Source organism: Balaenoptera ricei, chromosome 10, assembly GCF_028023285.1.
Source record: "Balaenoptera ricei isolate mBalRic1 chromosome 10, mBalRic1.hap2, whole genome shotgun sequence".
Lineage (NCBI taxonomy): Eukaryota > Metazoa > Chordata > Mammalia > Artiodactyla > Balaenopteridae > Balaenoptera > Balaenoptera ricei.
In genome coordinates, this window is record NC_082648.1 from 2,277,939 (window position 1) to 2,303,201 (window position 25,263).

The 25,263-nt window shown below is 35.8% G+C and overlaps 1 protein-coding gene across 15 annotated transcripts in view; it reads right to left on the bottom strand.

Moving 5' to 3' along the window:
* The window catches only part of WNK1 (WNK lysine deficient protein kinase 1), a 134,918-nt gene that overhangs the window by 72,441 nt on the left and 37,214 nt on the right, over positions 1–25,263 (bottom strand). For all 15 annotated transcript variants that reach the window (XM_059935058.1, XM_059935057.1, XM_059935056.1 and 12 more), the window contains exon 2: positions 1,193–1,365. In XM_059935058.1, the coding sequence (XP_059791041.1) occupies positions 1,193–1,365 (173 nt within the window). The remainder of the gene's footprint in view (positions 1–1,192; positions 1,366–25,263) is intronic.

The following is a 25,263-nucleotide window of genomic DNA, read 5'->3' on the forward strand; positions in this document are numbered from 1 at the left end:
CAACATTGTAAATGTAATAAATGTCACTGAGTTGTACACTTTAAAAAGGTTAATTTTATGTTATATGAATTTCATCAAAAATTAAAAAAAAAAAAACTAACTTTATATCTACTGACAGACTACTGACAACCCACTAAGTATTCAAACCAGAAAAAGAATCTCAAGATGCAGATATACAAACAACTACTACCACAGAATTTTCCTTAATTCATTCAAATATTTATCAAGTTCCAGGCATAGTGCTAGGGAGCACAGTCTAGGAAAAGAAACAGACATGTGAATAACAAGAAGCGTGGACGACTAGGATAGAGATGTTGCCATAAATATTAGAAAAGTTGGATGGGAAAACTAGAATGTGCAGGAGGGAAATAATCTGTTGGCTTTCAACATGTTAATTTTGAGCATCCAAGAGCAACCGGGATTTTGTACATCCAGGAAATACAAGACTATGTTTCAAAGATCTGGGATTAATCAGCTCAGTAGCATTAACTACGGAAGGTTATAAAGAATAAATACACACTACAGAGACAATTTTTAACAATCCAATTCTTCCACAAAAAATTTACACCATAAAAGTTACTCTAGTTTCCTCTCTGAGTACAAATAGATACTCTAAGAGACATGGGTCGCCAAAGGCATACAGGGAATTTCTGCATTTGACCTATCCATATTCCTGAAAGGGATGATAGGTCTAGATGTTTTGGCTTCAATTTCTGATGCTTTGGGAAATGAAATTATCTAGTGATAAATGTCACAATACAATTTGCATTTGATACAATATGTGCATAGTTGTAGCAAAAACTGCCCAATATGAGGTGATAAAATAAATGAGTAAAGCTTGTCAGTAAGCTTCAATTTCATTTTAACCACTAGAGGGCTACCTTGTCATTTGATTTCTGATCTCTTAGCCACTCAATTTTAGAAATGCCAATCACCATTAACTTAAAGCAACTAGGTTTATTCTGCAACAATTTCTCATTTAAATACTTATCAATACATAATTATCAAACCACTTTATACACCAGAGGACCTTGCGGGCAGGAAAATGTGCTCATATACTAACATTTGGAGTGACTATTCATTCCCTCCTTAGTATAACGGGTAACAACAGAAGAACTGATAAGGCCTGAAATAAGAAAATTCAAGTTCTCTCATACTTCTTGGTCAGCTTTTATAATACCGATGAACTTACGTTTTAAGTGTTCCAGATGTCATAAGTTCAGTCACCAAAACGATGCACTTCTTTCCCTTTACTGTGGATTCCCAGGAATCATAGAATCGGACAATATTGGGATGCTGAAGACCCTTTAACATTTCAGCCTCTTCTTTAAATCTCTGCCTCTCAGACTTTGTTAACTTTCGATCCTAAAATCAAAAAGCACGACAGAATACAGTTCAAGATTGGGAGTTTGGGACTGACATGTACACACTACTATATTTAAGACAGATAAACAACAAGGACCTACTGTACAGCACAGGGAACTCTTGCTCAATATTCTGTAATAACCTAAAAGGGAAAAGAATTTGAAAAAGAACAGATACATGTATATGTATAACTGAATCACTTTGCTGTACACCTAAAACAAAAATAAAGGGAAAAAAAAACAGAATATGCTTTTAAGATAATAAAACACCAAGTCACATAGTTACACTTAGATGCTAAACATGTATTAAATTATAATGACCAATACTGTTAAAATATAACATCCTAACACTGAAGTTACTAATAATTAATAATTTCATCAGCCCGTTATATGAGTGTGAGAACAGGCTAAAGTGTATTTAAGAAAACTCTTGATTATAAAGTCATGCTTGAGGGACTTCCCTGGTGGCGCAGTGGTTAAGAATCCGCCTGGCAATGCAGGGGACATGGGTTCGAGCCCTGGTCCGGGAAGATCCCACATACCATGGAGCAACTAAGCCTGTGCGCCACAGCTACTAGCCCGCAGGCCACCACTACTGAAGCTCGCACACCTGGAGCCCGTGCTCTGCAACAAGAGAAGCCACCGCAATGAGAAGCCCGCGCACCACAACGAAGAGCAGCCCCTGCTCACCACAACTAGAGACAGCCTGCATGCAGTAACGAAGACCCAACGCAGCCAAAAAATAAATAAATCAATTACTTAATAAAATAAAGTCATGCTTGAGATTATTTTAGTATCTTTACTGTTAATGTGTGCTTCAGATACACATTTTTTAGGTACAGTTAATTTACCACTTCCAAAATAAGTCACCTATTGACAGAGATATGCAATTTAATAATGGAACAAGTATGGGTTTTGGAAGTGGTGACATCTAAATATAAATTCTGTCTTTGCTTCAACTAAAATTTCCTTCATGAATAAAGTCAAGTCCTCCATATTCATGAGTTCACATACCCAGATTCAGCCAACTGCAAATCAAAAATGCTGGGGGTGGGTGGGGGGTGTTGGGGGGATCAGAAAATACCAAAAAGCAAAACTTGAATAGTCTGCCCACATGCTGGCTACTATTTACATAGCATTTACATTGTATTAGCTATTATAAGTAACCTAGAGATGATTTAAAAGTATATGGGAAGATATGCAAATACTGTGCCATTTTATAAAAGGGACTTGAGCACCCACAGGGGTGGAGGGTGGGGTCCTGGAACCAATTCCCACCACCCCCCGGGGATATTGAGGGATGACTGTGTATACCTTCACCTCATAGGACTCTTGTAAGAATTAAATAATCTACTAGATAGATTTCATTTAATTTAGTCTACTAGGTAGATTTATTTAAAGTGCCTGGTACTTCATAGGTTAATTCACTTCTTATCTGAGATAACTGGAGAAAAGCACTTAATCTGTTGTTCTTCCCTTAACAGAGTCCCATACACACAAACTCTGTACTGTCCTGTAAATTAAAATTGAAACTGTCATATAATATTCTATCAAAGCATATAATACGTATTTTAACGAAATAGTCCAGGCATATAATAACATAATGTGTCTATGATACAGTTAAATAATTAAACATTAAAGACATAATTTAAACCTTCCTATGTAACTAGATGGCCTTTCCCATAACTATTCCTCACCCTTGAATAACAACCACTACCCTGATCGGATATACCATTCCCACATGGGTTTTTACACTTTAGGTGAAATGTTAGGATTTCACAAAAAGAAGTTATAGAACATGTACTATTTGGAAGGTGGCTATTTTCCACTCAACATTGTTTGAACTCACCCATGATGGTATAAGGAGACGTTACAAGATATCTACCATATTACTGTAACTCCATTCATTATCACTGCTATGCAGTTATCCACTGTCTGAATACACCACAATTTATATATAACCTCCTACTGATCAATCTTTAGGCGCTTCCCCATTTTTTTGCTATTACAATATGGCAAAGGTTTTGCAGTGTTAATCTCTAGGATGCAGGCTCTTATCTTGGAGTCTATAAACCCCTTTAAGGCAGGTTTGTGAACGTGTGTGAAAACAAATATATCTTTATTTTTCATTAACCTTGAATTGAAACTTAATATTTCCTTGAATGAATGTATGTACCTAATGGCATTCAGCAGTACCTGTGATTTGTCACCAACAGACCTAGGTATTTTCATATCACGTAACAGTGGTTGCAGATTATCTCAAAATACCACAGTAGGCATTACTTTGAAATTATGATAGCTATTAGATCTTCCAGTAGATCTTATTAATACACACTAATAATGCATACTATATCACAAATTTAAAAGTTTTGATAACTATTTTAATATAATTTGTTTCCAATATAATCCTATGTATTTTACTATATGGACTTAAAACAAAACATTTTTCTAGCCTTCACTAGCCTTCTGGGGCACAAAAAAAAGAAGTACACCTATTAGGATATATAGCTAGTGGTAGAAGTGCATATAGGGAATAGGCATCTTCAGTCTTCATAGGTATCAACAAATTGCTTTTCAAAGGGACTGTACCAACTGAGTTTCCCAATAGCTTTGCATGAAGGTTCCCACTGCAGTACATGGTCACTAGCAACTGGTATTATCAGACATTAACTTTCGTCAATTTGATGGGTGTAAAAAGTCATGTTCTATAGTTTAATTTACATTTTCAGAGTCACTAAAAAGTGTGAGAAACTTTGTTTTCTTTGCAGACTACTTAAGACCCCTCTTCTGCAAGGAACTGATGCTTTATCTTACTTGTAGCAGTTCTTAATAGATTATGGATGCTAATCCTTTATTGGTTTTATGAGTTACAAATACCTTTTCTCAATTTGCGGGTTGTATTTTCACCTTGTTTATGATGTCTTGATTTACAGATGTTTTTATTTCACTGTATTTCAATTCATCTATCTTTTACTTTGTGGTAGGTGGATTTTATGACTTCAGTAATTTTTCCAGACACTAAGGTCATAAGTTTTTTTCTTTTCCTTTTTAAAATATAAGTTTGTTTTGTTTGCCACATCTGGGAATTGTTGAGGAATTTATTTGGTTGGGTAAAAGAAGGGCTGACTGTTATTTCTGCTCTGTATCAACCAATGGTCCCAATACCATTTAATGAACGATCCATCCTTTCCACAGAAGTACAGTTCTGTCTCTGGATTCTACACTCTATTCCATGGTCTGTCTAGTCCTGCGCTAATACCATACTTTCTTAATTGCTATCACTCTTGAATGATAGTTTAGATGGATGTAGAATTCTAGGTTGGTTTTCTTTCAGCACTTTCAAGATACTGTTTCATGGTACTCTGGCATCTACTGTAGCCCTCAGTATACATGTCCTCCTTTGTAGGTTATCTGTATTTTCTCCCTGGTTACTCTAAAGACTTCTAAAAAAAATTGTGCTCTGCACATTCACTACCATGCATCTAAGTTTTATTTTATACATAATGGGGCTAATTGTGCTTTTTAAGCCCAAAGTTTCAGGTATTTGTCTTCGCATCAGGAAAATTCTCAACGATTACCTTTTTGAATACTGCCTCCTTCCATTCTCCATTCTCTTCTAAGATTTTCTATGTATATCTGTATGTGTTATGTGTAAGGGTGTGTGTGCGTGGAACCTTACTCAATCCTTCATATCTTTTAACTTCTCTCTCATTTTCCATTTCTTTCTCTCTGCTGCCTTCTGGGCAGTGTTCTCAGATCTCCCTTCTTGTTCATGAATTCTCTCAAGTTATTATCATGTCCAACCTGCTTATTACCTTAAAAAAATTTTTTTTTAATTAATCAAACTTTAAAGTCTAAAGGAGGCAGAGATGCAAAGGACATGTGGCAAGGTCTCAGTCCCTGCTCCAGAAATACGAGATGAACACAAACTAGACACTTGCAACTAGCCATACACGTCTTGAAGGGCTGGGTATACCGGTGAGTCAGACATATATTTGGACATCCATACAGAAAATAAAACGAGGTCAAGCAGTCAGTCTGTCACCAAAAGTACCCACCAGAGGGTCTGATAAAGGCAATTCAGTCACTACTTCAGTGCCTACTTTCCCAGCTAGCATCAAAAACAAAGCAAGGTGGGAAAAAAGGGGAAAAAAAGAAAATGAAAAAGAAAAAAAGTTGGGCACTAACTAAAGACTTCAGTGGAGAAGGAATTCTCCTGCCACTTCTCTAGGCCCAATGCCTGGGGGAGGGATTTGTCCCCACTCAGTGGTAACCCCACATGTGGGGTTTTGAATGAGAAATGGTAACTGGTGGCTCAATTTGCAATGATCCCCACCAACCTCCACCCCATTCCCTGCTTCATGAACAGACAAGTTTTCCCAGCATCCTCCTTGGAATTTCCTCCCTCTCAGGGTTCATCTCCAAAATTATTTCCATCTCCAAATCATCACTGCAAGATTGCCTTCTCTCAAAGTTCTATAAAAGCCCACTTTCACAGCCCAGTATCACTTTTATTTCCACTCCTAACCTGAAGCTGCAACCATCCACAAAGTCACATACCTTGTCCACTGAGACTCAGATCCATAGCAGCAGAGCTGTTTTATCTTGGGCTATCTTCCTAAACCGTTCCTTTCCCAAAGAACAGACGGCCAAAGGGCCAAAGGACAAGTCGAAGTATCTGGGGCCAGATGACTGAGGAAAGTGGCACTTGTTACTTAGTTTTTAATTGCAATACATTTTCATTTCTTGAAGCTCTTTTTGGATCTTTATCAAATCAGTCATTCACTGCCCCCTCCAATACCATCCTGATGTTTTTGTGGTTTTAGTTTTTAATCCTTTAATTCTTTTAAAATAATGTGCTTTAGAGGCTCAATTCAATAACACTTTTATCTGAGTTACTGGGGATCTAATTTTGCCTAGTGTTTTGGCTGCTGACATTCATTCATGGTGGTTTGTTTCTTCACATGATTAACAATAGTGGATAATATGGTTATCTTAAACTGTGATTTGCCTGTTGGAATATCCTCAGTTGTGTGTGTATTGCTGTGGACAGGCTCTGAGTTTATTTATGCCTAGTGCTGCAGGGATATTACTAGTCTTGGTGATGCCTGCATGTAATCAGTTCAAATTTGAATCTCATACTTGTATGAATACAGGTCCCTGATTATGTATTCTCCGGGTGAACTTTTTTCAGCTGACTTGGGAAAAATTGTCTTTTCCCTGACTCAGAAACTGAAATTTTCTCTAGTCTGTCTTTATATTAAAGGTTTTGTTCCCTTTTAAGGAACAAGTTTATTGGATCTCAGTTCCAATACCTGTTGGGGCTTAAGACTTCATCTATCCTTGGGGAGATAGTAAAACCGTGTGTCTTAGTTAACAAGATTGAAATTGTCCCAAGAAAAACCCTAGTGTCAATTCACACTTTTCCTACTCTGGTTTCTAGTTTCTTCTTAGTTTTTAGACCTTGGAAATTATCCTGACAGCCTTATAAGCTCAGCTATGCATTTAAAAGGATAGGTTTCTGTAGTTCCTCTCATCAAAATTTTCAAAATGTCTGGTATTTTACAGTGGGAAGAGTTTTCAGCTTGTTTGGTTTTCTATTTACTGACAATAGGGTTCCCCAATATATGTTTTAAAAAAAATATTGTTTACCATATATTCTTAAATGTTCCTCATTTAAGGAAACTTTATTCAAAAAATGAAGGAAAATCTAGATCACTTGCTGACTCTCTTATACATTACTGTTGAATTACAAAAACTTACTTTAAAGAAATTGTGAAAAGTTAAGCTATTCTCAAAACAATCAGAAGACAGTAATCACATGAGCCAAATGAAATATAATATTCTACCTACCATTAAGTGATATTTAATTTTTATATTTTAATATATAGTCTACCTGATTGTCTTGATAACTACTCTTATTTTCTGTAGCATGCAACATTCATTTCAGTTTTAGTAATTAATGTATATCTTCATATATGTTTAATTAAATTTTAACAAATGCTTGAGTACCCTGTGTCAGACAACAGGACAGGACAAACATTAGAGACAAGGTTCCTGCTATTCTAGACCTTACAATGTAAGAGGCAGAGGCATTAATTTTATTAGGTATTATAAAGAGAAAAAACTGAGTGCTTTGAGAGTATATCACAAAAGACCCAATTCTGTGTGCACAAGCTAGTGTTAGCCCCCCATATCAGCAGGTTACCCTAAGGGTTGAGATCATGAGCATGAAAGTACCCACAGTTCTAGTTTCACAATACTTGAAATGCTTAAGACCACAAGAGTCTGTAAAAACTGCTAAAGGCAAACTTCGAAATGCAGGATAGACTAGAGGCGACGAGACTCAAAACTTTAATAACAGTGAGCTACAGAATTTAAATTTATTTATTTAAATTTGTTTATTCACCCAGAGTTTAGAGCTTCTGGAAAGTATATCACTTACAGTAGACCACTGTAGCTGAAACTTGGAATATACATTATACAGGATAAGGTAGTATACAGTACTTAATAGCCAATGAAATGTTTTCTCTCAACTGGTATATAACTTTAGCCAGAAACCGTCACTAGACGTTAACCAAAACTGTAGCCTAATTATTCTACATTGTTACTTAAATTTTAATTTTAATTTAAAATCTACTTAAAGACTGTTTCTTTCACATCTACAATTCCAAGTTTTCAAAACTGCTTTAAAGTACACAAGGCTTGTAAACCTTTTCTGCAGAAACTCAAACCAAAAGTAATTCACTCGTGTCTGTCTCTACTACCACCACCCTATCTATTTCAAGCCATCACGGTCTCCTCTGGATTTCTGCAATAACCTACTAGCTGTTTCCACACGGCTAAACATCTCCCTGTACAATGTGTTTTTCCACTCTGTCCAAATACAACCAGAATATTTTAAGGTCAACTTAATCAATTCTGTGGTATGCGTACTTTATTAATTCTTAGAAATATCGTTTTCCACATTTTAAACATCTCTGAAATTAGAATGTATCACATAATTGAAATCTTAGACTCAGTGAAGTACTGTATGTCCTAATCCTGTTAGGATAAAGGTGGAAAATCACTGTGACCAATGAGGTCCCACACAATGCAATCCTTGCCCACTTTTCAAGCCTAATTTCTTGTCACTCTCATGTGCCTTTCTCAGACATGTCATGCTTCTTCCCACTCAGGTCCTTCACACACGCTGTTCCCTCCATACAGGATGCCCTTCCATCAACCTTTTTTCCCTGGTTAATGCCCAGCCATCCTTCAAAGATCTGTCATTTCCACAGGGATACCTTCCTTGGCTGTCCCTCACTCTAGGTTAAATCACCCCCTGCCATATATATGTATAGTTTCATGAACTATGTATATGCCTCTTTCAGAGCTCTTAATCACAAGTAATATACTGAGATTTACTCTAAAAGCAGTGACAAAATGCCTTTTTCAGTGTTCTATCTTCAGCATCTGACAACCTAGCACTGTTCAATTGCCATGTGTTGAACGAATTCATGAATGTGCTTTCCAAAAAAAGGTGTGTGTGTACATTTTTCACAAGTAGTTAGCCTTTCCCCAGGAATAGAAGAAATTCCTATGACTTAAAAGCAAGGTGAGGATTGAAATTGGGCCTCTGAGACTCAGTAACTTAACACAACTCAAACACTATGACCAACCTGCAATGGTCAATGCTGCCACCATTTTGATTTTAAAAAGTATTTGTTAAAAGCCATTGTAAAAAATCTGCCAACTACTTATTTATAGCAAAGTATAAATAAGGGTGGGCGGGGGGACCAAACAGGGACTTCTTCCTTCTTCCAAAAACCTACAATCAATTTTTTTCTGAAGAATAAATACACTGAATGGCAACCTTAAAATTCTATGGGATTATTGTGTTTAACTTTTATCTAATTTTGCCTAGAAGTCATCTATACTGTAAACAGAGGCTATTTTATATGTCTATTATAGATTTTTATCCTCCCTGAAAGCTATTGATGATTTATTTTAAGGGGTCTGAGAACCTCACTTTAAACCTTTAACAGTAGAAATATGACTACAGGGACTTCCCTGGTAGCACAGTGGTTAAGAATCCTCCTGACAATGCAGGGGACACGGGTTCGAGCCCTGGTCCGGGAAGATCCCACATGCCGCGGAGCAACTAAGCCTGTGAGCCACAACTACTGAGCCCGTGTGCCACAACTACTGAAGCCCGTGTGCCTAGAGCCTGTGCTCTGCAATGAGAAGCCACGGCAATGAGAAGCCTGCGCACCGCAACAAAAGAGTAGCCCCCGCTCACTGCAACTAGAGAAAGCCCGTGCGCAGCAAGGAAGATCCAACGCAGCCAAAAATAAATAAATAAAATAAATTTAAAAAAGAAAGAAAGAAAGAAATATGAGTACAGATCCTCAACTAAGTAGGGAAAAAACCCAAACAAATAATTTGGTGCTTCTTTCAATAATCTGTCAACTTGTTCTATCTATAAGCCTTCTATTCTTTAAATCTAGGATCATTTCGTATCTCAGAGAACTATACTATTTCAGCATCCAAAAGAATTTGTTAAGACAAAGTAAAATAGATCAAAACTAACATAAGCAAATAGACCTGTAAGAACAGCTGGGGTTTTAAAAATAATATTTGTTGGGTGTTTGCTATTTACACTAACTGGTTGTTTTACTTCTGTTCTCATTCTCAGAAAACCCTTGTGAGATATTAGGAAATATTACTTTATTTTAACAGATGAACAGACTCAGAGAAATTTAATATCTTCCTCCAATTCACAATGAAAAGCAGAACCATGAACTAACTGAAAATTTGATTCACAGCTCATGTTCCATTCACTATACTAGACAAACATTTAATTTCTTCTAGGACATTTTTCAGAAAAGCCACGTTGATATTTCTGCTATTAACCAGGGATCACTGAAAAGAACTAGGCACTTTACTAAATTATAAATTATAGTTGAAGGTAAAATAAGAGGAGTATATATTGTTTAAACATTATCAACTGTCAAATACAACAAAAAAGCGGACTCACAGATATATATATAGAACACACTAGTGGTTACCAGTGGGGGAGGGGGCCAATCTAGGGGATGGGGGAGTGGGAGGTACAAACTACAGGGTGTACCATAGGCTACAAGGATGTATTGTACAACACAGGAAATGCAGTCAATATTTTGTAACAACTGTAAATGGACTGTAACCTTTAAAAAACTGTATCAAAAATTAAAGACTTCAACACTTAAAAAAGCATTACCAAGTGTTAAATTATCGTGACAATGATAAAATTTATTTTTTATTTTCAGTATCAAATGAGATTTAGAACAGATTAGCACAACTGCTGCTTTTTGGTGCCTTCTCTCCAGTATTATCAAACTGGATATTCCTGGGGGCTTGATATACCATCCCAACTGCAACATTCATTACCTTCAGTGCAAACGAGAGCTGACGCAGCTAACCCGCTCTATTCATTTCATTCATTTCTTTCCACCTACATAAAATTGTTTTGACAGGCTAAATGAACAAAACCAAGGATCACTGTCACATGACCTCCCATAACATGCACAGCTCCCAGAGGCTAAGGGGTGGAGGTGGGGGCCCAGCAACAACTGAAACAATTGTTCATCTCAGTACCATCCAAATAACAGTGCTCAGTAGATTATTTGCTGATGCAATTTCTTCTTGGGTGAGTGAGAAACACAATGTTAGTATTTGGTACAATGGCCTTACAGCAATTTTACATCTTCAGCTCCTTGCTTTGTACAAAGTTATTTTATTTTAAATATCTTCTAGCGGCATCTTCTCTTTATCCCTAAATTTCGGTATTTTCTGAAGTAGCAATCCTATGCCTTCCTATTGCTTATTTTATCAGCCCCAGAAGCAAACCTTCCAAATAAATTGTGCAACTGCAACAGTGAGCTTGATTTTCATTAAATTAAACCAGAAATAGTCACTTTATTAGCTAATATCTGTACCCCCAGAAAATTTGGCCCTCTAGACTTATTAACATTTAAACTTCTATTGCATTTTATTTTTAGCAATATTCAAAGTTTTACTACTAAATTAAGACCACATGTGATAAGTCTACATATCACAACATGGGTGGAGAGAAGTATCTGGAATTCCTTGATTAGAATATTTTAGGTCAATATTGGAGTCCTCCCTACTTATCATTTTCTGCACCACACTGACTTAGCAAAGACCTGGGCATCTATTCCATTTTTTAAAGTGATACTAATTGTTGGGTGTTGGAATATGGTAATAAAAACTTGTCTTCAGGCAGAGAGAACAGCAGTTTGAAACATTGCTTTCCAATGCACCATGGGTTCCAGTTAACATTTACCAAAAATTTTTTAAATTATTCTGTATTTTGAAAGAAGAAATCACATAACTGACTATTTAGTCTGGCATACCTCTCTCTCATAGGCCTACATGGTCTCATAACAATTCAAAGACTGCAGAAAAGTATTTTGTACTCTAAATACTTCTATCTACTAAATACTTTGCCCTATTCTTCTTGAAAACTCCAAAATAATTAGACACTGAAGGCCTGGGGAAAGGTGGGAAAAATAACTCCTAGAAGCAGAATAATGATGCTCATGCAAAAACTCTTAACTGTTAATTAACAACAATGACAAAGATTAATAAGGCTTTTAAGGTGTTTTGAAATACAATATGAAAAGTAAACCGGGATTTTATGTAGCCAAATCTAGAGTAAACTCCTACTACAAATTTCATTATGACCTTCCAGTCTGATACCCTTAGAGAGGAACAGGGTCTATCCCATAGAGAAGAGAGTCTATTTGAATTTTCCTCAATAGGTCAATAGATATGATAATTACAGGGCAGGGGCAGGGAGCAGATGGACATTTAAAAAATGACATTGTGTCCCTTGCTTCTCCCTAGCATCCTCTAAGAACTATTCTGAAATAGTCCCAGTTTCATAAAGACAGAAAAAAAGGTCATCAAAAGAATAGCAAAAAAGAACCTGGCTGTTCTATCTAACTCCTCCTCCACTGATCCCTTCTTCCTCTGGCTCATCTTTATTTGCATTTTTAAAAATTTATTTATAAAAAGGTTCTCTGTATCAAAGCAGGAAGAAAAAATAATTACTTACACAAGAAAATCTACAGTGCTTTCTCAAACCAGATGTGTGCCAATTTATATAGTTCTACCACTAAGCATCCTCTACTTCACCCCCAAACCTGGGCCACAAATATATAAATCTGGGGCCTGAGATTCTCTTCACCCCTCTCTTTTCAGGGACACAAAAACCAAATGGAACTCAAAAATATCTAGAGCCTGGCACATACAGAAAGTGTTATGTTAATGCTAAAAATATAGCAGATACTTTTAAGAGCTGAAACACAAAAATGTAAACACATTTAGTCCTATTAGAAAACAGCAAACTACTTTCACTAAATGACTTAAAATATCCATTGTATATAATACAGCAAAATTCAGAACACTACCCCTAGCCATTCTCATAAATTTTAAAAGGTTTTATTGAGATAAATTAGATTCATTTGAATGTGAAGGCAATTAACTGACAGGGCTAAATTTCAATTGTTATACGTAGGGCCTTATACTAAAACTTTCCAAAGAGAACAAAAAGGCCAAGGTGGGGACAAGAAGGGGAGATGAATGTGGGCACAAAGATCCAAAAATTCTTGCTTATTACAGGAAGAAAATTTTACACTTCAGAGACAAATGTTACTCTGCAATGGATATAGAAAACAGTGTCCAAAGTTTTTTTAAATGGGGTAATGAAGAGTTGCCAAAGGGGGAGACCAAGAAAGCAAAAACTTAGTGGGTCATCCTGTTAAGAATCTGCCACCATAGGAAAGCAAACGTGGTGGGCACACATCACAAAAACAGCAAGAATCTCATCACAGAATTCAGAGCCTGATATCCAAACTTGTTTCATTTTGTTCAGGAAAGAAATCAGTAAAATAAAGTCCAGTATATAAGAACACAATGTATTAGCTTTTCAGTGTGCATGACAAAATATTCATCTAAGAAAATAAGAACGCAAAAAAAATTTTTTAATTAGAAAAAAAAAAAGGAGGGAGGACTCCTTAACATACCTGTTCATGTAACTTTAAATACTCCTATGTTATCTTTTCTTCTAGAACCCTCTCATCAACTCAGTCTTAACCTCTCTCTCTTTACCATACCACTTGAGGGGCATGGAATAAATATTTCAGCTTTCCAAGGAAACCCGGAAGTGCAGAAAGCAATAAGATTTGAAGAGTAAGGAAAAAACAACAAACAAAAAAAAAACCTGAAAGCCTGATTTGCACAAGCACATCTGCCTTAACAGAGTTTTATACTGAGAATAAATACTTGATATCCTCATGCTTACCAAGGTCGGACTATTTTACTGTAATGTTTTACTAATTCTGGAGTTCAAATTAATATTTACAAACGTCTACTGCACATTTTACGACCAAAAAGACTCCATATACCTCCAAGCCTACAAAGTTTCTTCCACAAATCAGCTTATCCACTTCAATTTCCCTGTTTCTCTTTGTCTTCCCAAGCAGTAAAGTTGGAATCTCTTTTAATTCCTGAAATTCCATCATTTTCCACATCTCATTTACATTACTGCAACCTAGTAAAAGGTACAACTACCTCCTATCAAAATAACTATTGCCTAATTACTCTTTTCCTGCTTCAATCTCTTAGATGCAGATGATCTCCAAAACACTTTTTAATCATACCAAGTCCCCTGCTCTGAAACCGTGAGTGTAAAATTAGCCAATCAATTTCGCCCAATTACAAGAATCTTCTGGGGTGCTGGTTAACCAAGGATTCTAGGGCATTACCTAGTGAATCAACCAACAGGAGAAAGAACTTGTTATGAACCAGTAAGTGTGGGAAATCCTCTATTACATCAAATCCATATTCCAAAGCCACTCAGATCCACCTTCTTTTTCAACACTTTCCAAAACAACCCACCACAGGCAGGAGGGAATCCTATATTCTCACATGGCATACTCATCGCTTCTTCTACATGCCTATAACTAAAGAAACTGACATAAGTTTCTCTTTGTTGTAAAATGGAAACACCATCTTTCTTGACTAGCTAAGAGTTATTTTCAGGATTCAACATACTGCATGTGAGCTTTTAAGACTGTGAAAATAATTATACAAAGAACATAATTTTTATGTCAGATACTCCATTCATAGCGATTTATTCCTCTATACGTACTCCTGAATATAATTCACATTTGGCAGTTTTTACACTGCAGTGGAACAGACTACCTGAAGAAGTCATCGGAGAAGTCAGCATTTTCTTAATTTGGGACTACAGACATATCAGGGGTGGGTAAAAGAATTCTGTGCTCTAACTTAGACAATTAATTACAAATTTATATATGTATATTCTGACTCAACTAATTGACCAAAAGATTTCTTTCACAAGGCAGTTTGCTTTTTTTTAATTACATTAGCAACCAAATGATAACCTAAGTGGCAAATTATAAATTCAATGTATTAATTGTTAATTTCATTAATAAATTAATGCTGGCTGCAAGCAGGTTGGGCACACATGCCCTAATGTCAGCAAATTTCCCCATTAGTTACTCAGAAGTCCTTTACCAGTTAAAGATAATATTTCTGCAGTTATAATTTGTAATTGAAAAAGACATTCTCATAAGAATAAGTTATTTAAAAAGGAAGACTGCAACAACTTGGTTTAGACTGGCAAGTAAACATTAATTTGATTTTAGTTGGTTTTAATTTGCATTAAATTGAAAGTCTGTTTTGATTTTATAGTTGTATAAGATCTATAAAGCACAGGGTGTATATATTTTTTCTTCTACTTATACAAGTAATATTTTAATAATTTAAGTCACGCTAAGTGTCATAATTTTTTTTCCTTTAAAACATGTCTAACAATGAGATAGAACTTCAAATCCATTAGGAGGCTACTGTTAAAAACAAAAAACAAAAACAAAAAAACTTAGAGACTAACAAGTGTTAGCAAAGATACAGAGAAATTAGAACCCTTGTGCATTATTGGTAGGAATATAAAATGGTGCAGCCACTGTGGAAAAGTTTGGCATTTACTCAAAAAGCTAAACACAGAATTACCATATAACCCAGCAATTCCACCCCTAGGTTTATACCCAAAAGAACTGAAGCAGAGACTAAAACAGATAACTTGTACACCAATGTTCACTGCAACAGTATTCACAGTAGCCAAAGGGTGGAAACAGCCCAACTGCCCAACAGCAGATGAATGGACAATAAAACCTGGTAAATATGTAAAGTGAATATTATTCTGCCTTAAAAAAGAAGTTCTGATACATGCTATAATATGGATGAAACATGAAGACATTATGCTAAGTGAAATAATACAGACACAAAAGGACAAATACATGACTCCACTTATATGAGATTCCTAGAATAGGCAAATTCAGAGACAGAAAGTAGGAAAGAGGTCTTCAGAGGCTGGGGGAAGGGGAGAATGGGGAGGTAAGTATTCAATAAGTTCAGACTCAGTCTGGGAGGATGAAAAAGTTCTGAATATAGATGGTGGTGATGACTGCATGACACACTGTTAATGAACTTAACAATTGTATGTACACTTACAAAATGGTACATTTTAGTAAACTGATGGCTATATCCAACCCCCTACAAGTCTAAACATTACTGGATTTTGTGGAACCCTGTTCTTGACACTTAAGAAAATGAGATACAAAATTCAATTCAGGGTAGGGCAGGCAGGGGGATGCTACTGGGGGGAAGCCCACTGAGAACTTCAAAAAGTATAAACAATGTTTCTACTTCCTATACTAGATAAGTACTTGATGTATATGTTGAAATATATGAGATATTGTATATAGTTCTTTTACACTTAAGAGAAAAATAATGTCTACTGATCACCTTTATCAACTCCCTAAATAAGAGAAAAATAAGTTGTAAATTTCACATCTTCTTATTTTCAAGGCAAGTAAATAATTCTACCTCAATACCGATCTCTTCATAAGTTTAACTAGGAACTAGACTAGTTTTTGCATTAATATTATTATTATTATAACCTAATCCAACTGTCATTTCACCCAATGAATTGATTTTAATGTATCTCTTTTTTAAAAAATCACTGTTAATAACATGATCAGTGGGTATACAGGGAATTTAAATATTTTAAAACTTTACATAAACTTTTTAACGAATACAGAAATGTAGAACATACATATATCTATGTATGCACCTTCTGTATTTGTCACATCTTAATGTTTTGCCATATTTGCTTTAGATTAATTGTAAGAAATAAAAATACTGTTCTTCCCTCCCCCTCCACATAGCTAGCCACTGTCTGGAATATGGCATTTATCATGCCAATGTATACTTTTATAGTTTTACAACATATGTACACATTCATGAATGATATACTGTACTGTTTTATATATTCTGATTTTTTTTTTTTGGCAGCATGCAGGATCTTAGTTCCCTGACCAGGGATCGAACCCGCGCCCTGTGCAGTGGAGGCGCAGAGTCCCAGCCACTGGACCGCCAGAGAAGTCCCTTGATTTTTATATAAATGTTACTACCTCTGAACCTTTTCTAAATCTTACTTTTTTTGGCTGATCTTCTAAAATGAACTAATTTCCTACCCCAACAGAGTGTACCTGACTAAATAAAACACATACCCTTTGTCAAATTAGTACCAATAACTATGGATTTTCAAAGTAAGCATTATGTATCTAACTATAGTTTGCAATACAGAAAACTAACCTTTGAATTAGCATGCTTTAGAAGCTGCTCCTTAATCAGAGGGAAAAGAATATGCATGTTTCCTTTTAGTTAAATCTTGTTCATAATTTTCAAAATATGGATACTATGGAAGACAGATCTTATTTACTGAACATATCCACCTAACTTTAAAAGTTAGATCTGACTGCATTTTATATTTGGCCTTCAGCTGGCTTGAAAGTTTTTCTGGCAAAAAGGAAATTAGTTGCTGCTTTAAAACTATCTTATTTACTACCCATCTTGACAATGAAGTTTTAGTTTATGTAGAAACATAATTCTTTCACTTAGAAACAAATATAATTCCTCAGTCTTAACCTTTAAACTCTGACATGAGAGATCAGTTCCAATCCCCTACATGTCCAGACTTATATTCAAAGAGTAACTGAAAATTAAGTAAAGGTTTTTTACCATTGCCTTCTTTTATTTCTAGAAGAGGAAAAAAAAAAATTGAAACAAAATCAGATTTGTTTCATATCACGGCTTTAGCAACATGTTAAAGGCATCTCTATAATCAATCATAATGGAACTCTAGTATCAACCAATATGTTATTCATCCTAATGTCAGCTCTGCAATTCTTACTGAAATTATATACAGGGTTATTAAGTACCATGCTAAAGCACAAACAATCCAAAGTATAAGAAGGGGAGGCACCTGCAATTGAGAAACTTAAAGGGGGATGGGATGGGGGCGCTCCAGGATAAAAAAAAAAATTGCTGAATACAATTAACCATATAATAAGACTGAACCAAATAAAACTGTCATGTTTGTCAGTCATAATGACTGAATATAGACCAATGATTCAACCCAACACATGACTGAATTATTTTCCTTTCATTTCTTCTCCCAGTGGTTTGGAAGATACCCTTATTTAATTCTATCGGTGCTTACTTTTAGTTGCCCAACAACATTCTTTAACTTATATCTCGACTCAGGATCTTCAGAGTGCCTTAAAATTGAGTTTAAAACATGTTTACCACCTTCCTTACCTACTTCTTGCTGAAGTTATCTGGAGATTGATTATTGCTTGCTTTTTGATTTCAGAGATTGTTCATCATAAATGCCCCTCACAGCCATGCTTACATTTTTAACAATTTCATATATATTGTCAGTCATTATAAATAAAATGGCTTCAATTCTTGATGCCTTAATTCTTGTTTCAATACTCCAGTTCCTTTAAACACAGTACATGCCATGGTCTTCTGGCATCTAATTATTGGAGTGAAGAGTCTGATTTTAGATCTTTAGTAAGTAACAGTATTTCTCTACATGGATATTTATAAGCTGCCCTTCTCCCAATCTTTAAAGTTCAATTATTTTGCTAGATTCTTTGTGTAAGATGTGGGTCTCTTCTTGGTTTTTGACTAGAATGAAGTGAGTTCTATCTGTCTGTATACAAATAACTTTTTTGTTTTTAACTCAGAAGAGTCTTCTTCTAGTCTATCAGTTATTGGTCTCTTAGAAATCTCAATTATCCATAAATTGTTTCTCTCTTCTCTGAATTCACTTCCTATTATTATTGTCTTTCTTCTTTCATCTGCATTCTGAAAGTAACCTCCTTGTCACTAATTTGATTTTCCATGGCATCAGTTTTTTTTTTTTTTTTTTTACCAAGTTCAATGTGGTTTTATATTCTGCTATTGTTTTCTTGAATTGCTTTCTCTAGCCCTCCTTAAAATATTCTGATTTTCTTTCTCTCGTGCCAAAAGCCAAGTCTCCATGTATCTTACTGAATATGTTGGCATTTTAACTTATACTTTTTTTTTTTAGAAATTCACGTTCTTTTATTTATTTATTTATTTATTTATTTATTTATTTATGACTGTGTTGAGTCTTCGTTTCTGCGCGAGGGCTTTCTCTAGCTGCGGCAAGTGGGGGCCACTCTTCATCGCGGTGCGCGGGCCTCTCACTATCGCGGCCTCTCTTGTTGCAGAGCACAGGCTCCAGACGCGCAGGCTCGGTAGTTGTGGCTCATGGGCCCAGTTGCTCCGCGGCATGTGGGATCCTCCCAGACCAGGGCTCGAACCCGTGTCCCCTGCATTGGCAGGCGGATTCTCAACCACTGCGCCACCAGGGAAGCCCCCTTAACTTATACTTTTGGATCCTGCATGGTTCTTCTGGATTCTCTTCCTACACCCATGCTTTTTTCTTTTGGCTCTTTCTTGAACAAGGATAGATCTTCCAAACTTGTGTTTATAGCCCCACTGTATGCCACACATGTGGGAGGCACGTGACTGGGTGGGAAAATTGACAGCCACCCAGCAAGAAACCTGAATGCTAGAGAAAAGCTGAATGATTTTATTACTCTCTCTCCATATAATGCCACAAATTCATTGCCAAATGAAAAGGTGATCGAAGAAGATGAAGCCAAAAATGCAGGCTGGGGGGAAAGGATTTAAAACTATGTCAGATAGTTACTAAAAAATTTTTCCCCTGGATTTTGTGATAATTTTTGGTAATTAGATCTTTTAAGTTTGTAACTTGTGATTTCTTTTCTCATTTCATGTAAATATATATTTTCATAATTTCTTTAAAAAAAATTTTTTGAGAGTACATTAACAAATATTGTGACTATAAAACAGTAAAACTGGAAGTGAAAGGGCAGGGAACTAGAAGTAACTCTTAGAAATTAAAGATATGCTCATCGAAATAAAAATTCAATGAACGCTTGCAAAAATAAATGCCAAATCAAAATAGCAGACAAGGAGGACTTCTCTGGTGGTCCACTGGTTAAGACTCCGCCTTCTAACACAGGGGACATGGGTTCGATCCCTGGTCGGGGAAATAAGATCCCACATGCTGCGTGGCAACGAAGATCCCACGTGCCGCAACTAAGACTCAGCCAAAAAAAATAGCAGATAAGGGGTTGGTGGCAGAGATAAGGAGGTGGGGGTGGGGGAGGAGCAGAGTCACTACACGAGTTTCAACATACAAATAAATATGCCCCAGAAAAAAGAGAACAGAGTAAAATAGGAGTAGAAATTAGAACATTCCCCAAAGCAGAGAAACATTTCAAGGGTCCATTAACAAACAACCCAACACAATGGATGGTGAGAAAAAGTAAAAACAAAACAAACAGAAAGGACACCCATTCCTGTAAGTTTACAAAACCAAAAAATATCCAGAGGGTGGGGAGGAATATCAGCAGTACCAAGGAGAAAAAAATGATATTAACAGAATCCTAAACAAACCCAGAATTCAAAGTTTACCATAATGCATACTTTTTTACTAGCAAACTTATTACCATACTTCCTTCTATTTGTCTTACACTGACAAATATTAAAAAAAGAGAGAGGAACACAAGGGATTCAGGAAACATATTCAATCTATTAAGGAAAACAAACAAAAGCCACACATAGTTGTGCAGCATGCTTAGAGAGCACCAAGTCCAGAACAGGGGTATAGAAAACTCTGAAAGGAAGACTCAATGTATCGGGTAGGACAATGTAAAGAAGACTTCGAAAATGTGCTAAGAAAAACACCAAGGCAACTGGAAACTACATGAAAAACAAAGCAGTACAAATTAGTACAAAAAGGAACTGTATCCATACTACATGGCTCAGAGATAGATATGGACAGTCATAAATACTTGATTTTCACTTTTAGACATTTTTAAAGCACAGAGACAGGATATTAATATTACTCATCTTGATCATTTAAAATACATATAATGAAGGTTAGATAGTAGAATTGAAGAGAAGATGGTGCGGGTGGTATTATCTTCATCTTACAAAGTAGAATAGAAACTGCCTTTGACAGGACAATAACTACGCGTGTGTCGTGGGCAGATTATCTAAAGTTGCCACTGAAACCATTTAAACTCTGATCATTTCCATACCACCATTAGGGCTGTGGCTGTATTATCACCAACTTTTTTTCTTTTAACCTAATGTTCCCTCAAAAATCCATCTTCTTATAAAACTTAAATTTATAGTTAAAAGAAATCTTATATTACTACTCTGAATAAAATCCAGTGATCTGAGGTTTGCACATCCATTCAAGGCTAAAATTAAAAAGATACACAAAAACAAATGCTGACAAAGACACAGAGAAAGTGGAACCCTAATTCACTGCTGATAAGAATGTAAAATGGTGCTACCACTTTGGAAAACGGACTGACAGTTCCTCAAAAGATTCAATATTGAGTTACTTTATGACCTAGCAATTCCAATCTTCACTATCAGCCCAAGAGAAACAAAGTATATGTCCATACAAAAACTAGTGGCATTAATGTTCATAGCCGCATTATTCATAATAACCAAAAAAGTGGAAACAACACAAATATCAGTGATGAATGGATAAACAAAATGTCGCATATTTTTAAATATTACTCATTGTATGGATATTACATAAAAAAGAATGACATACTGATACGTGAAGTACTGATTCATCCATACAACATGGATTGAAAACATTATGCTAAGTAGAAGCCAGTCACAAAAGGCCACATATTGTATTATTTCATTTATATAAAATGTCCAGAACAGGCAAATCTTTGGAGATAGAAAGTAGGTTAGTAGTTGCCCACAGCTGGAGGGTTGGAGAGAAAAGAGGTTTCTTTTGGGGGTGATGAAAATGTTCGAAAATTGACTGTTATGATGGTTGCACAACTCTGTGAATATATTAAAAACCACTTTATTTTATACTTTAAATGGGTGAATTGTATGGTACGTGAGTTATCTCAAAGCTGTTTTTAAAAAATGCAAATGGCAAGTTAATAAAATAACACAAACCATCATCAAATGGATTTAAAAACTGCCATATTTAGTCAAACCTATGGTCTGTCTAATCCAGTGCTCTGTCTCCGACAGTGCCAAAAAACAACAACAAACCATATATATAGTAAGAAGAAATGGTCCATTTCCTTTAGAAAAGATTATGGAGAGAGTTCTAAAGCCATACTATCACTCATCTAAATCCTTTAAAGAACTGTTATCAGCCTCTCTTTGTACTTGCAATGATTAGTTCCAATGTTTACTAGCCACTGAACAGAGAAATACTATCTTTATTTTTATCCTAAATTTACCATTTAGTTCTTTTGTGCATGTGTCATTTTAATAGATGACAGGGAGTCCAATATAATAATATATTCTCCCTCATAATTTTATATAGACTTTTCAGGTCATCCAACTTTGGTAACATCTGCTTTACAAAGTTCTTCCATAGACAGCTAACAATTTGGTATCTCAATGATTCTAAAAACCACAAAGAAAAGGTCTGATTCGTTCTTCATGACACAGCCCTTTAACCATTTGGCAAAAGCCATCATTGCTAGACCCCCTAGAGATTTTATTCTTTAGATGCAGAGGGCTGACTGTGCTCTACTGCTACAAGTTTATTTCTTAGCGAAAGAAGGATGATACAGAAGTGTCCTGGCCTTATTTCTTTTTTTTTTTTTTTTAAGATTTTATTTATTTATTTATTTATTTATTTATTTATTTATTTATTTATTTATTTATTTATTTATTTTTGACTGTGTTGGGTCTTCGGTTCGTGCGAGGGCTTTCTCTAGTTGCGGCAAGTGGGGGCCGCTCCTCATCGCGGTGCGGGGACCGCTCTTCATCGCGGTGCGCGGGCCTCTCACTATCGCGGCCCCTCTTGTTGCAGAGCACAGGCTCCAGACGCGCAGGCTCAGCAGTTGTGGCTCACGGGCCCAGCTGCTCCGCGGCATGTGGGATCTTCCCAGACCAGGGCTCGAACCCGTGTCCCCTGCATTAGTAGGCAGATTCTCAACCACTGCGCCACCAGGGAAGCCCACCTTATTTCTTAATAATAGTAGCTACTATATGTTAGTATACCAAGAACTAGTTACCATGCTAGAGAGACCATACGTAGTCTCATTTAGTATTTGTAATAACCCTAAAAGGTACATGCTATCATTATCCTCATCTTAACAAATGAAGAAAACAGAGGCTTTAATGGCTTAGCTGGTAGTTGAATCCAAACTGTGTCTCTTTTCCTCAAGAGTTCCACAGAACCTCCATGAGTTAAAGTTAAGGATAAAAAAGCAAGTCACAGAACAATATGTTTACAATTTTTTAAAAAAATGTGAATATATTATTTGTGTAAAGGCATGGAGAACTGGAAGCACATGAAAATATATGAAATATAAGGTTGCCTCTGGGCAAAGGAGTGAGCGCAGGAAGGCAGGGGCAAGAAGAAACTTTCAGGTTCTGCTATAAACATTTACATATAGCTTAAATATTAAACAATGTAAATGTATTCCTATTTGTATGTTTTTTTCTTACAAGAGTAACAAAATTACAAAAATAGAAAAAAAGAGTTTTATTAACCAGAACTAAGACTACTATAGTTTAGCACCAAGCTCTTCGACCTTTAAGATCTTTGCTCTTCCTCAGCCTATACCCTACGTTTTTCCCTCCAGGGCTTTCGTGTGGCTAATTTCTTCCTCCAGAAAACTTCCTTGACAAACTCTCTCACTTTTAGGGGGTAGGAAGCAGCAGTGTTTCAGTATTACCGAGATAGTTAAGAAAGTTCCTGTCCTTAGGCCTCAGTGGCGAAAAAGCAGACAGACAGTTTAGTGTAATGGGAAATCCCATAATTCTTCTCTTCTGTTGTGCTCAGTCTGGCTAAAAGTCCCGAGCAGAATGAAACTGCTATTCCTCACTGAAGCCCCGAAGTGGGATATTATGATGTGTATTTAAACCTGGACTAATAATTGACTCTTGTATTGCCATATGTATAAAAAATACAAAGACTGAAAACAACAAACATTCTCCCAATTTAAAATTAGAAATGGAGAGAAAATTATCAGGAAAGGACATCAATCATATTAACAGTTAATGTTATATACTTAAGTACAATGCTCTGTGCTAAATAAACTACAAAAACAGACAATTTTATCTGCCCTCCTCAGTATCTTTCACAAAGTAAATCATTAATAAATACCTGACAAACTAAAATGGCTCACCATTTTATGGCAAGTTATGCATGAAATGTACCTTTTTAAAAAAAAAAAAAAAGAAGAAGCCCTCTCAAGCAAATAGAAACTCTTGCTTGAGAGTTTACTTGCTTGGCCAAATATAAACTTAAACCAGGAACTACACAAAAGCACAGATCTAGGTTTTAGGTAAATTAAGGACTGTGTTGTACAAGAAGTTCTTATCACATAAGTGTTACAAAGAACCAAGATTTATAAGAGCATCCTGGTATTGCTAAAATTTTGTATATACACATAAAAATTTCTAGATGGGCCTCAATATTCATGCAGTAATTGCCTCTTTTTCTCTCAGATACAAGAAAGACCTTTTTTATATGTTCATAATTTTTTAAAAAACATAGTAAAATTCTATTACTGACATTTCTAGATTTCTTTTCCAAGTTTGACACTTAATTACTATATACTGTGCTACTATGACATCCACAAAATTTATAATAACCCACCAACCCCAACAGAAACAATTTTAATCCCTTCTAAACATATCAGACTCTCTAGGGTTTAAAAAGATCAAAGACAATTGTCTCCAGCATCTTAACAGCACATTTTCCTTAGTTTTCCACTACAGCTGCAACTCATTTCCCTAAACAACCCCGCTTTTAAACCTAGCTCTACAGGCCAAATAATATCAAGCACATCATTTAACCTTTTCGGACTTCTACATCTTCACCTCTAAAATTAGAAGGACAAGATCAGGCAGAACCAAAAGATGTACTTAAGTTCCATTCCAAAAAAAAAGAGAGAGAGACAGAAAGAAAATGAAGATAAGGGAAAAGAAAGAAGGAAAGGGGAGTGAGGGAGGGAAGGGAGAGACAAAAGTATCATTTAGGCTGTAAACTCTATCTCCCAAAGTTAAAAAAAAAAGTTAATACTGAAGTATGGGACATGAAAAGATTTTTGTCATTTTAAAACAGTGATTAGCAGTTTCCTACAAGGCCTTTATCTCACAGAACACGTTTCATTCAACTAAACCAGTTGCTACATGTTCCTTTTAATAGAAGGTGAAGACAAATTCCTACGGAAATATGTTAAACATGTTTACTATTCTTAAAAAAAGAAAAGACAAGCAGCAATGAGGATAGCTTAGAAGGATAAGGGAAAGTCTTCCTACTAATCTCCCCCGTCCACAAAACTCAGTTTAGAAACCACTTTATCCAAAAGTGGTTTCCTTCTACTCTAACTTCCTCCCTATCACT